This window comes from Quercus lobata, chromosome 12 (assembly GCF_001633185.2).
Source record: "Quercus lobata isolate SW786 chromosome 12, ValleyOak3.0 Primary Assembly, whole genome shotgun sequence".
Lineage (NCBI taxonomy): Eukaryota > Viridiplantae > Streptophyta > Magnoliopsida > Fagales > Fagaceae > Quercus > Quercus lobata.
The window spans coordinates 15,762,783-15,774,112 of NC_044915.1; the positions used below are offsets into that span (position 1 = coordinate 15,762,783).

The 11,330-nt window shown below is 33.9% G+C and overlaps 2 protein-coding genes across 11 annotated transcripts; one reads left to right on the top strand and one right to left on the bottom strand.

Moving 5' to 3' along the window:
- Nucleotides 1-1,175: 1,175 nt before the first annotated feature.
- Nucleotides 1,176-3,455, bottom strand: LOC115971045 (7-deoxyloganetin glucosyltransferase-like). 2 transcript variants are annotated; one of them, XM_031090717.1, is made up of 2 exons: nt 2,847-3,455; nt 1,176-2,109 (listed from the first exon to the last, which is right to left on the bottom strand). In XM_031090717.1, exons 1-2 carry the CDS (start codon nt 3,361-3,363, stop codon nt 1,217-1,219), a joined length of 1,410 nt encoding a protein of 469 aa, XP_030946577.1. In that variant the 5' UTR covers nt 3,364-3,455; the 3' UTR covers nt 1,176-1,216. The 2 variants fall into 2 exon arrangements, with proteins under 2 accessions (XP_030946577.1, XP_030946576.1); XM_031090716.1 differs by having other exon boundaries at nt 1,176-2,145; nt 2,847-3,454.
- Nucleotides 3,456-4,274: 819 nt separating this feature from the next.
- LOC115971047 (protein PELOTA 1-like) lies at nt 4,275-8,342 on the top strand. Of its 9 annotated transcripts, none has more exons than XR_004087205.1 (8): nt 4,281-4,627; nt 4,823-4,879; nt 5,184-5,254; nt 6,089-6,142; nt 6,281-6,349; nt 6,458-6,564; nt 7,751-7,845; nt 8,064-8,342. XR_004087205.1 is itself a non-coding variant. In XM_031090721.1 (8 exons), exons 3-7 carry the CDS (start codon nt 5,288-5,290, stop codon nt 7,773-7,775), a joined length of 306 nt encoding a protein of 101 aa, XP_030946581.1. In that variant the 5' UTR covers nt 4,281-4,627; nt 4,823-4,879; nt 5,277-5,287; the 3' UTR covers nt 7,776-7,845; nt 8,064-8,342. The 9 variants fall into 9 exon arrangements, 2 of the variants coding, with proteins under 2 accessions (XP_030946580.1, XP_030946581.1); XM_031090721.1 differs by lacking the exon at nt 5,184-5,254 and adding an exon at nt 5,277-5,338; XM_031090720.1 differs by lacking the exons at nt 5,184-5,254; nt 7,751-7,845 and adding an exon at nt 5,277-5,990 and having other exon boundaries at nt 4,275-4,627.
- The last annotated feature ends 2,988 nt before the right edge of the window (nt 8,343-11,330 follow it).

Consider the following 11,330-nt stretch of genomic DNA (forward strand, 5'->3'; position numbering starts at 1 on the left):
TGAAAACCTTTATGCGTATGGTGGAGAAGCTTTGAAAACTTTAGCATTGCCTTTATGTGGCTTTGAATTGGGAATGGAATACAAACTGCACGAGGCTTATCAGATACTAACGTGCTGGAATCCATTTCTTTTCTTTCTTTTGAAGACTCTCTTTGAGTGCTTTTAAGCACTCTTTTAGAGTGTTTTTCTCCAAGTGTTTGTTAATGCTTTGCAATAGTCTAGAAGGCCCTTTTTATAGTTTAAAATTGAGGTGCAAAAACAGTCCTTCAATAATGTCGGATTAGGTTTTGCATCTTTTCTTTTGAAAAGTACTTCCACAAATTGTTCTTCTAGCGGCCTCATGCGCACACATGGACCAACCTATATATGTAAACATAATTAGGCATACCGCATACGCAAGTAGGAAGTAACCTATGGTATGTAGAGTTAGGGTTTTGTGTGAAAATGGTTTTGTCATTTATGTTTGCGAGGGTATACGCACCCTCAATTTATCTTATATATAAAATGACCCATTATTTTCTTTGTTTTTTTTTTTAATTTTATAAATTATTATTTTTATAATGACCCACTTTTTCAATCTAGCTATTTAATTGGGGACAATTTGGGCTGTGAAGCCGACCTATATATGCACTTTATTGTATCTTGTAAATGAACCATTTTTTTTCAATCTAGCTGTTTCGTCAAAATTTGGGCTAGAACTCTGGACCATCGAAATATTTTTTCCCCGTGATGGTAGGACCTCAATATATTTATCAAAGAGGAAGATTTATTAAAAGAAAAAGTTTGGACAAAGCATGATTGATAGGATCTCAATATATTTATCACAACAAGCAAATAAATTTGAGATATTTGATGCAAATTAAAAAAAAATGGTTTAAAAAAAACATAAATAAAGTATAGATTAATCAAAATACAATAATCAAGTATTAGTTTCTAAATTGAATATAAAATTAAGAGATTTTTTTTAAGCCTAAAATAAGAGATTGATGAATAGCAGGAATGAATATATACATTTTATATAAGCGAGTGTAATAGTAATTAGAATCTGAAGTGGCATTAATTTTAATTGGATTTACAAAAGGCTATAATAAATTTGAAACATGATTAGTAAAATTCACTTAACATAATTAATGCGTTATTGGTACATTCATGCTATTATAATAAATCTTCACAAATTATAATAAATTTTTTATCACTTTTATTTCTATAATAGCTATCATTTCGATAAAAGCACTTCATTCACCAAATTGTTCAAGTTAATGGATGAAGAACCAAGTGGCTCAGTGGCCTCTTCAGCTAACTTTTTCCACTCCATGGCCTTTTTCTTCATTTTCTTACCCTTTTCTCCTTCCATCAACTCTTTCACAATCTTTTCCACTTCCTCTCTCTTGACATCATTATCAATCTCCATGCCAATGCCCCATTCATTGCAAGTATACTTACAATTTGTTTGTTGATCTGCCAAGAATGGCCAACAAAGCATTGGTATTCCTGCACACACACTTTCAATAGTTGAATTCCAACCACTATGTGTTAAGAACCCTCCAATTGAGGGGTGGTTCAACACTTCTTCTTGAGGGCACCAACTAGCTATCAAACCCCTTTCTTTAGTTTCTAACTTGAACTCAGGTGGCAATATTGCTGATTCACCAACAACTAAATCAGGTCTAATTATCCACAAAAATAAATATTTACTATTTGCAAGTCCCCAACCAAACTCAACCAACTGTGTTGGTGTCATGACAACTATGCTACCAAAATTCACATATATTACAGAGTTGGGCGCCTTAGAGTTAAGCCATTGGAGGCACTCAGTTTCTTCCTCCCATAAACTATATCCAATTGATTTTAAAGGGTCATTGGGTAAGTGATTGAGCAATGGTTGGAGAGGGCCAATGGCATATACATGAGGAAACATGGTCAAGAGAGCATCCAAAACTTCTTGTTCTAATGCATCAAATGTTTGAATAACAATTCCTGAAGCCATAGGAGCTATCTCTGCTGTTTCAATCACAAATTTAAAGATAACATCATTTGGATCTATGGTTCGAACCTCACTTGGGAGATCCTTGAGACGAATGCCTCTCATACCTGGAATCCAATCTATAACTATATCCAAATACCCATTGGTTAAATAGCTCTTATCTGCAAAAAGACTAAATATTTTCAGCTTAAAATTAAATTTATTTTTAACCACAATAAAACAGAAAAATTACACTTTATCCCCTTAATACTATAAGAAAATTGCAATGTTCTCATTTTAGTTTAAACATAGCAATGTTGTAATGAACATTTTTTTTCCATAGGTTAAGTATTTTTGTCAAATAAAAAAAATTAATTCAATTTTTTAAAAAATACATGGCCAAGCCCACACTTTAATGGTATTAATATTTACCATCCAATAACAAACACAACGATGGTCTTAATACGCTCCCATAACAAACACGTCACATATGCACAACTATAATCCTTCAAATTGTCAATTGTGTATTACTGCGCGCATGCGATATGTTTGTTATAAGAGGGTATAAAAGTCATTAACATGTTGGTTCAGACCCATTTTCAACTAACAAAAAAATTGAGTTTTTAATATAAAATGATAATAGAGTAAATTGTTCAGTAGAATCAGTACAATAAAATAAAATACGATATTGCTACGTTTTAAACTAAAGAAGTAAAGATGGATATTGTAAGTTTGTAACTATAATAATAATAATGATAATAATAATAATTCATAATTCATAATTCTTCTCCAAAAAAAAATAATAATTAATAATCCAAACGTGCAATTGCTCTAATAAATTAATACAAGATTTTAATGGAGTTTCGCTTTTTTTGTTACACACCTTTAAGTGGAATGATGCCTTTATCCTTGAGAGGAGGAATCTGCATGTAACCCATTAAGCTACAAGCGGAGACAGTGAAGAACTTTAGAATTGGGATTCCGTGTTCCTGAGCAGCGTTGATGGTGAATTGCATGAAACCGTCTGAGATAATACAAGTCACTGGAGGAACGTTTGAAGTTGCACTGTTGAGTTTCACAAGAAGGTTAGAAAATGAGGCCAAGAAGTTTTTCATAATGGAATTGCAAAGAGAACGGACGTCTTGACTGGCATTTGGATCCGATGGAGGGAGGTTATCTGGAATGCTTTCGAATCGGAAGTCAGACAAACCATCTAAGGAGTTGGGACCTCTAAATTTCAGAAAACGCTGGTGATTGAACTCAGTGTTAACAAAGGTTATGTGAAAATCTTTATGGTGGAGAAGCTTTGAAAACTTGAGCATTGCTTTTATGTGGCTTTGAACTGGAAATGGAATACAAACTGCATGAGGCTTATCAGCCTTTAGCGTCTTGGAATCCATTTTTTACTTCTTTCTATTATGTGTTGTGTGTGCACATGGGCACTTTCCAAGTTTCAATGTATCTTATAAAATGATTAATGACCCACTGTTTTTTTCTAGCAATTTCGCGTCAATTTTGGCCACAGACTGTGCCTCTGGAATTTAGTTCTCTTCCCCGTGATTGTAGGCGCATGACAAAAGCATGAAAGAGACGAACGGTTACCGGTAAGAAAGAGACAATTAATTCTTTCTTGTTTTGCTTTTATGATTCTGTTTGGATTGAACTTATTTTTATTGAAATTGAAAACTGAAAAACTGAAAATACTGTAGCAAAATAATTTTTAAATGTGTAAATAGTACCGTGGGACCTATTTTTAATATTTTTTAGTACGTGAACAGTGTTATGAACAGTAATAAATAGTACGTGAATAGTGATTTTCATCCCCTGTACAGTGAACTTATGTGATGTTACTGTTTACGTGCAGGAAAAAAAAAAAATCTGAAAACGCAGACACCCACTCTAAACAGCATCTATATATCCGATGTTAATGAATCATCCCTAGACTGTGAATACTACTTTTTTTCACTTGGAAATTCTAGTATATATAACATCACCATTTTTTGTGAAAAAGATTCCCTTCAATAGTTAAATAGCTTAAATGACTAAAACAACGTGTTAATGGTTTCATAAGTTATCACATAGTAAATTGGAAGAGATTTTGCTAAACTAATTTAGAGCAAAACTGTCTGATTTACTCACTACAACAAACTTTAGTTATTTCAACCCTCTTTTATCGAGGGTTTACTAAAATCTGTCGATACAATCTATAAATACAGGGGCGGCAGGCTATATTACTCAACTTTATTTCAAAAGTTATTTGGTCCCTCAAAATAATAAAATCACTCTTGAAATAAATGTGAAAAAAAAAAACGCGGCAGTTTCTTCAGCCCATAACCCTTGATAAAAAATTACAAAATTTTCACCCCTTGAAAAAAGCCCACAACAAAATTTTCATCCCTTGAAAAAACCCACAACAAAATTTAAAAGCCCAGAACGTAACCCACAAACACATAGAGCTCTTATCACTCTCTCGTTGAAAGCATGAAATTGAGAAAGCATAGAAATCTTACAGAGCTCATGGAAATCTCATAGAGCTCGACGATCATGGAGATCTCATAGAGCTCGACGATCATCGATTAGGTACGTAATCGCACAGCTCCGATTAGGCACGAGTTGATATCGGTTTTGTGACTCTTCATCGTTGTGTTTCTCAGCTCCGATTAGGTACGAATCATAAACCCTAATTTCGTCTTTGATTTTTTTGTTTTTTTTTTGGTTTACCCACACTTTTTCATCGATTTCCCCATTATTTTCGTTTCACATTTCTTAGAAAACTGAGCTCATCATCGATTTCCCTATTTCAATTTCTAATTGATCATTCGCTTTAGAATCTCACTGTAACGTAATCGTTTTCCTCAGGTTGTAGCACAGAAAGCGAAGGAAGTTGAAATCACTGAGCAGGACTCGCTTCTTCTGGTAATCATCATCAGATTTCCAATTTTTCTGTCTTTCAACTTCAATTACGGACAATCGCATTTGAATTTCTTTAGCAGAAATTTACATCTGAGCATATTTTCCTTGTTAATGTGATCAGATTCAATTTTCTTTTAGAAAATCCATAGAATTATTTTTCGTTACTTCATACTCTGTTTCAAGTACTCCATGTAAAATTTGGTTCAAACAAATGGAAATTATTTCTCATTTAATTTTTTGCTAGAACTTAGAGATTTAAGATTGAGAAATTTAATGGTTGTGTTATGCTAATTGAAATTTTAAACAGACGAGGAATCTGCTCCGAATTGCTATATTCAATATTAGTTACATTAGAGGCCTGTATATCAGAGAAATTTAGTAAGCTTCTTGTATTTTTCAGTTGTCGTGTCTATGACCAGCTTTGGGTTGTGGAAATTGAGAGGGAGATTACTGATAGTGGAGGTTAGTGGTAAGGGGATGAAACTAGGGGGGTTTATTTGTTTTGGTTGGGTTCATCCACAGCGTGAATTGGGTTTATTTGTCTTTCAAAGTGAATTATTGGTTTGGTTTTATAAAATTTTGAGTGTGATTTGACTGTAATGGAAATTTGATGGTGGGTTTAGTTCTTTTTAAATTAAATGCATACCTAGTGAGAACCCAGTTCTCTGAGCTGATGTTGTAATTAGAGTGATGTTGTCTTCTAAAGTGATGTGGAAAGCTTGTATAAATACTGCTAACTGCTGCCCGAAATGCGACTCGCTTATAATAATTTCTTGGACAAAATGGATTTTTTTAAATCTTCATGGGGCATCCTAGTATCCTACCCTTCTTTCTTTTATTTTTTTTTAGTTTTGTTGATTAAAGGATTAGAGTACCCTATAGTTTGTTGTTTTTTTATGGGTTCTTAGCACACTGCCTGTGTACAGTCAGCTTATATGCAAATTATCTTATATAATATTCATGTGTACAGTTAGCTCTTCCTCCTGAGCAGCTAGCTTGGTGTGGGTTAGACAGTGTGTTACTTTTAATCTAATACTTGTTTGGAGATTCCATGAATCTAGAGCGCTCATGTGCTTTGATAAAGGGGCAAGAGATCAAGATGAGATACAATATAGTATTTTTAATTTCTTATCCTTGATGGTATCTTTACAATTATAACTAACTTATGTTGTGTGAATAATATTTAACAGTGTGACAATTACTCGTTCACAGATAGAAACTTCAATTCCTCGGAAACATGGACCTGCTATTGCTGGTTATGAGTTGGTATGATTATTAAGTTACAGGAAATTATTATCTCTTATTTCAAGGCCTTTATCTCCAATATTTCATTTCAGCAATTTGACTGAGAATCTTTCTGTGGGTGTTTAATCAATGTGTGGGTGTTTTATCAATATGTTTTAGGCTTTCTTGAAGCATGTTGATTTTGATGTTGTCCACTGTGCTGTGATTTTAAGTCCTGGTTTCACAAAGGTCTGGTGTAGGTCTTATGATCTTTCCTTTTAAGCATAAATGACATATGTTTGGAGTATATAGGTTTACATTTTTTTCCCCTGATTGGTGCCTCCAAATATGTTTCAGGATCAGTTTCATCGTCACTTATTGTTGGAGGCAGAAAGAAGACAGCTGAGACCTATTATCGAGAACAAGTCACGGATAGTTCTTGTGCATACAACATCAGGATACAAGTATGGTTGCTATCTTTTTTGCTTCTGGTGCTAAAGTTTTTAGAATAGTAAAGGAGATAGTCTGTGATAGTAACTAACAGTGAGATAGAATGGTTCTAAAGATAGTAGGTATGAAGATCAACTCAAGCTAGTCACTGTTTTAGTACTATTGGATAAATTTGGAATGACTTGTTGAGCTGTTTATGTGGATAGAATAGATAGGTACTAGTTTGCTTTTGCAATCCTTATCTTGAAAAATCTTTGAAAATATCCTTAGTCCCAAATTCATATTCCATCATCTAAGATAACAGAACAGTCTCTGATCAAATAACTCGAGCTGACTTATATGTGTGTCGTTTCATTATAATTTGTTTAGAACTTTCTTTCAGTTATGGATACACTCATTTCTTGTTTGATTTTTCTTTCAGTTATGGTCCTTATGGACCAGAAGTATGTATTCCTTTTATTTCCATATTACATTACATTACAGGACCATGGAACTGGAGTGCACTAGGGTGTTCCTTTTTTATCAATATATCTTATTACTTATCAAAAAAAATAAGTAATATAATAAGAGCATCCATAATAAAAATTATTTTACTAAGATGAGCAGTTCAATGTCATGAAAATCCAGCAGAATAATTGTATTTTTACAGTCTCTGTAGTCAACTGAAACTTTTTTTCCCTCACTAGTGCAGATGGTTTTAATATGTGTGATTTGTTGTGATTGGTTTACCATTTTTGCAAGCTCTGAAAAAAAAAAAAAAAAAGTAGTTGTGTCCCAATCACTCTCTTGCTGTGGAATCCACCTTCATGTCTATTTAAAATCTTAATACTTGATTATCAAAAAGAAAGAAGAGAAAAAAAAAAACTTAATACTCAATAGTAGCCTTGCAAATGGTCTTTTAGCCGTGGTACTTCTCAGCCATTTTGAGAGGTGGAATTCTCAGGATTGGTCAATCATGGGTGGTGATCTGTGGAGTTGGCTAACTGATATTTACAATGTGGACTTAAGAAACATTGACTAGATTGGCTGAAGTTTTGGATGACATTACTGTGAGATGTTTGATGGGAAATTTACTTATGAGGTTTCTCATTCACAAAGTTCCAATTTTGTGACATTATTTACTTTTTGGCTTTAAATTGATGAGACTCTTGGCCTACTTCATATTCGGAGGCTTATGTGGCATGCCTGTTATAATTGCAGGTTGGGTTCTCTGAAAGTTGTATAATGAGTAGTTGTGTGAAACCGCTTATACAGAGTGACATCAATCCAGTGGTTCTCCTCCATTGCTTTGACAGGTTTGAAATTTGCTTGCTTGGTTAATATTGATCGGGTTAATATGACTTTTTGAAGAGAGTTTGCTTGAATAGGACTTTCTCTTTTCATGTTAAAATTCTTTTCTTTTCATGTGTTTGAAAAACAAGGAAAATCGGGACAAAAACAATATTATCCACACTTCTGGTTCAGGTGGCTTTAGTCTGATTGTGAAATTTCCATGTTTGTTTTTTTTTTTCAGGCGGCTTTGCTGTTAATTTGGGTTGCTGATATAAGGAAACATGTGAAGAATTTAGAATTTGGGAAGGGACACGTATATAAAGCTGTGCATGTAACCGATTTTTATTTCCTTTCATTACCTTTGGCCTTATATAGGATGTATTAGGATTTGTTCTATTCACCTACTACCATGTCAGATTGTGCAAAGAACCTTGTTTTTACAATTTAAAACTCTTGCCCCTGTTGACTATTGAATTAGATCATATAAATATTGATCGGGTTAATCTGACTTTTGGTATCATATAAATTCATACAATTATGAATTTTTGTGTATGTGTATATATATATATATATATATTTGTGCATGATTTTTTTTTTTTTTTAAATAAAATAAAATCTTATTTTGAGGGTCAAGAGACCCCTTAAATAACCTTATTTATCAAGGGTTGTAAATATAAGTTTTTTAAACCTTGGTAAAAGGTTATTTAAGGGTCTCATGACCCTCAAAATAAGATTAGAGCACTTGTTTTAAGGGTCACGAAGGCCGTTAAAATTTCTTTTTCGACGGTATATGTTTCGAAGGTTATCAAGGGTCAATTGGACTCTTAAAATAAATTTTTTCAAGGCTTTTTAATACTTTTTTTAAGGGTTTTGACCCTTGAAAAAAGTCAAATTTGTTGTAGTGACTTTCGGAAGCAATATCCATTTGTACGTAGTTTTTCACTTGGAAATGGCATTCTATTTTTACTAAAACTACAAAGCAGGGTGTATATAATATTTCTAATAATTCAATAGTTGAAGAGAAGTTCAAACACCAGGTGTATGTTTAGTAACTGTTTTTTCCTCTTTATTTTCTGTTTCCAAAAACAATTTTCTATTTTTGAGACTAAAAAACTTGTTTGGCAACTCAAAATGGGCAGAAAATAAAAACTGTTCTCAAAACTCAATTTGTGAAGGAAACTGAAAACATACAAAAGACTGTTTTCAGTTTCTAATTTTCAAAAGTTAATGAAAACACGCATTTAATTTAATTTAATGAATTATGTCTCATTTAATGAGTTAGTATTAGAGTTCAAATCCTTATAATAACATGTTTTAGTATTTTCCATTTTTTCTTCAAAAAACTTTTTTTTTTTTTAATTTCAACTAACCAAACATGTTTTTTATTTCAAATATACAAGAAAATTTTTTTTCTTTATATTCCCAAAAACAAGTTTTTGAAAATAAAAAACAAAAACTGTTACCAAATATAACCTGCTAGATGGCTTTGCTTAATGTTAAAAACATTAAGAGGTGAAAACCAATATTGCTACATAACTTGTGACCTTAATTTGGGTGTAGGTAATTAATTAATTAAATGCACTTTCATTGTATCTTAAATGCACCGTCAAATTCAAATTAAAAAGATTGACGGTGAACGCATGGCTCTAGAGCCCTACTCACAAACTAATGATAAAAGCCAAGCTGCATAGAACCCACACAAACCCTTACGCCACACATCCAAGAGTAAGAACCAAACCAAATACTAATGGCCGCACCACTTGTCTCTCCTGAATACATATAGCACATTGTGTTTGATGCAACATTAAGTGGAACACAAAAAATAGGACAAAGAATTTGCATTCCTGTCTTGCACTAACTGATTTGCGGCACACCCTTACTAAGCAATAATAGTTAATTAAAAGGCGAAACAATACAAAAACCTTAAGAACGATGAGGGACATCTAGACTAATTACCATACACAGTAAAACGATATAACCGAGCCTGTGGCATTATTCAAGCCACCTCATATGTCTATATATATCTCTTATATATAGGCCAAGTGCATGTACCCAGCGGCTGCTTCTTCAAAGAATAGGCCCACTTGAAGACATGTGGCTTGAAATAACGCCGCTTGAAACAATGCCACAGGCTCGGTTATATCGTTTTACTGTGTATGGTTATTGGTTTGAATAATTAATCTAGATGTCCCTCTTCGTTTTTAAGGTTTTCGTAATGTTTCGCCTTATAATTAACTACTATTGCTTAGTAAGGGTGTGCCGCAAATCAGTTAGTGCGAGACGGGAATGCAAATTCTTTATTCTATTTTTTGTGTTCCACTTAATGTTACACCAATCACAATGTATTATGAATTCAGAAGAGATATGGTGCGGCCATTAGTATTTGGTTTGGTTCTTAGCTCTCTGGGATGTGTGGCGTAAGGATTTGTGTGGGTTCTATGCAGCTTAGCTTTTATTATTAGTTTGTGAGTGGGCTTTGTTATGTGAAAACCTTTATGGTGGGAAAGTTCTGAAAACTTTAACATTGCCTTTATGTGCCTTTGTGTATTACTGCGCGCATGCGATATGTTTGTTATAAGAGGGTATAAAAGTCATTAACATGTTGGTTCAGACCCATTTTCTACTAACAAAAAAATTGAGTTTTTAATATAAAATGATAATAGAGGAGTAAATTGTTCAGTAGAATCAGTACAATAAAATAAAATACGATATTGTTACATTTTAAACTAAAGAAGTAAAGATGGATATTGTAAGTTTGTAAATATAATAATAATAATAATAATAATAATAATGTAAGGACTCAATTTGTAACGACCTCAAATTGGTGTGTTGGGTTCAAATGTTAAAGGCCCAAACAATAAAATTTGTAGAGAGTGGGCTAAAAGCTAGGCCTTGGCAAACGAACAGTCGTTAGTTATGGTGTTCATGATGATTGTACAGAGGTGAACTGTGCTTGCCCAAGAAGACTTTCTCCTTGGCATGGCCTGAGAGGCTCTGGTTCTTGGTCCTAGTCCCAGCCCCCTTTTCTAGATTGCTTCCTTCTCCTTTTATACTAGCCTTTACCCTCCCTCCAACGTCCACGTGTAGGTTCAGCTTTCTAGGACTAATACTTGTCCTATCAGCCCATACCCAAAATGGTTGGGGGTAGTTGTAAAAACTGAAAAGTATTACTCTGTCAGGCGCAGAGTACTTAATTGCAGTAATGGCAGCCTTTCCCTTGTCCTTTACCGCTACACTGTTCAGGGGTCCTTTCCCCATCAATGCGGAGGTGTTTAGCTTTTCCTTGAACCGCTCTTATACTGTACTTGTCCTTTCTTCTAGGAGCGCTTTGGGATGCCGAGGACAGAATCGTCCTCGGCTATATCTCTAGGCCATTTGGACTTCCGTTGCATGTCCTCGGCAACGCCTCTCCTCGGCATGGGCCTTGGGCCCTAATGTAAAGTGGGCTGGGATCTCAAATTCTCTGGCCCCACAATAGCCCCTCAAAATCCTGCTATCCGGCTCCTCG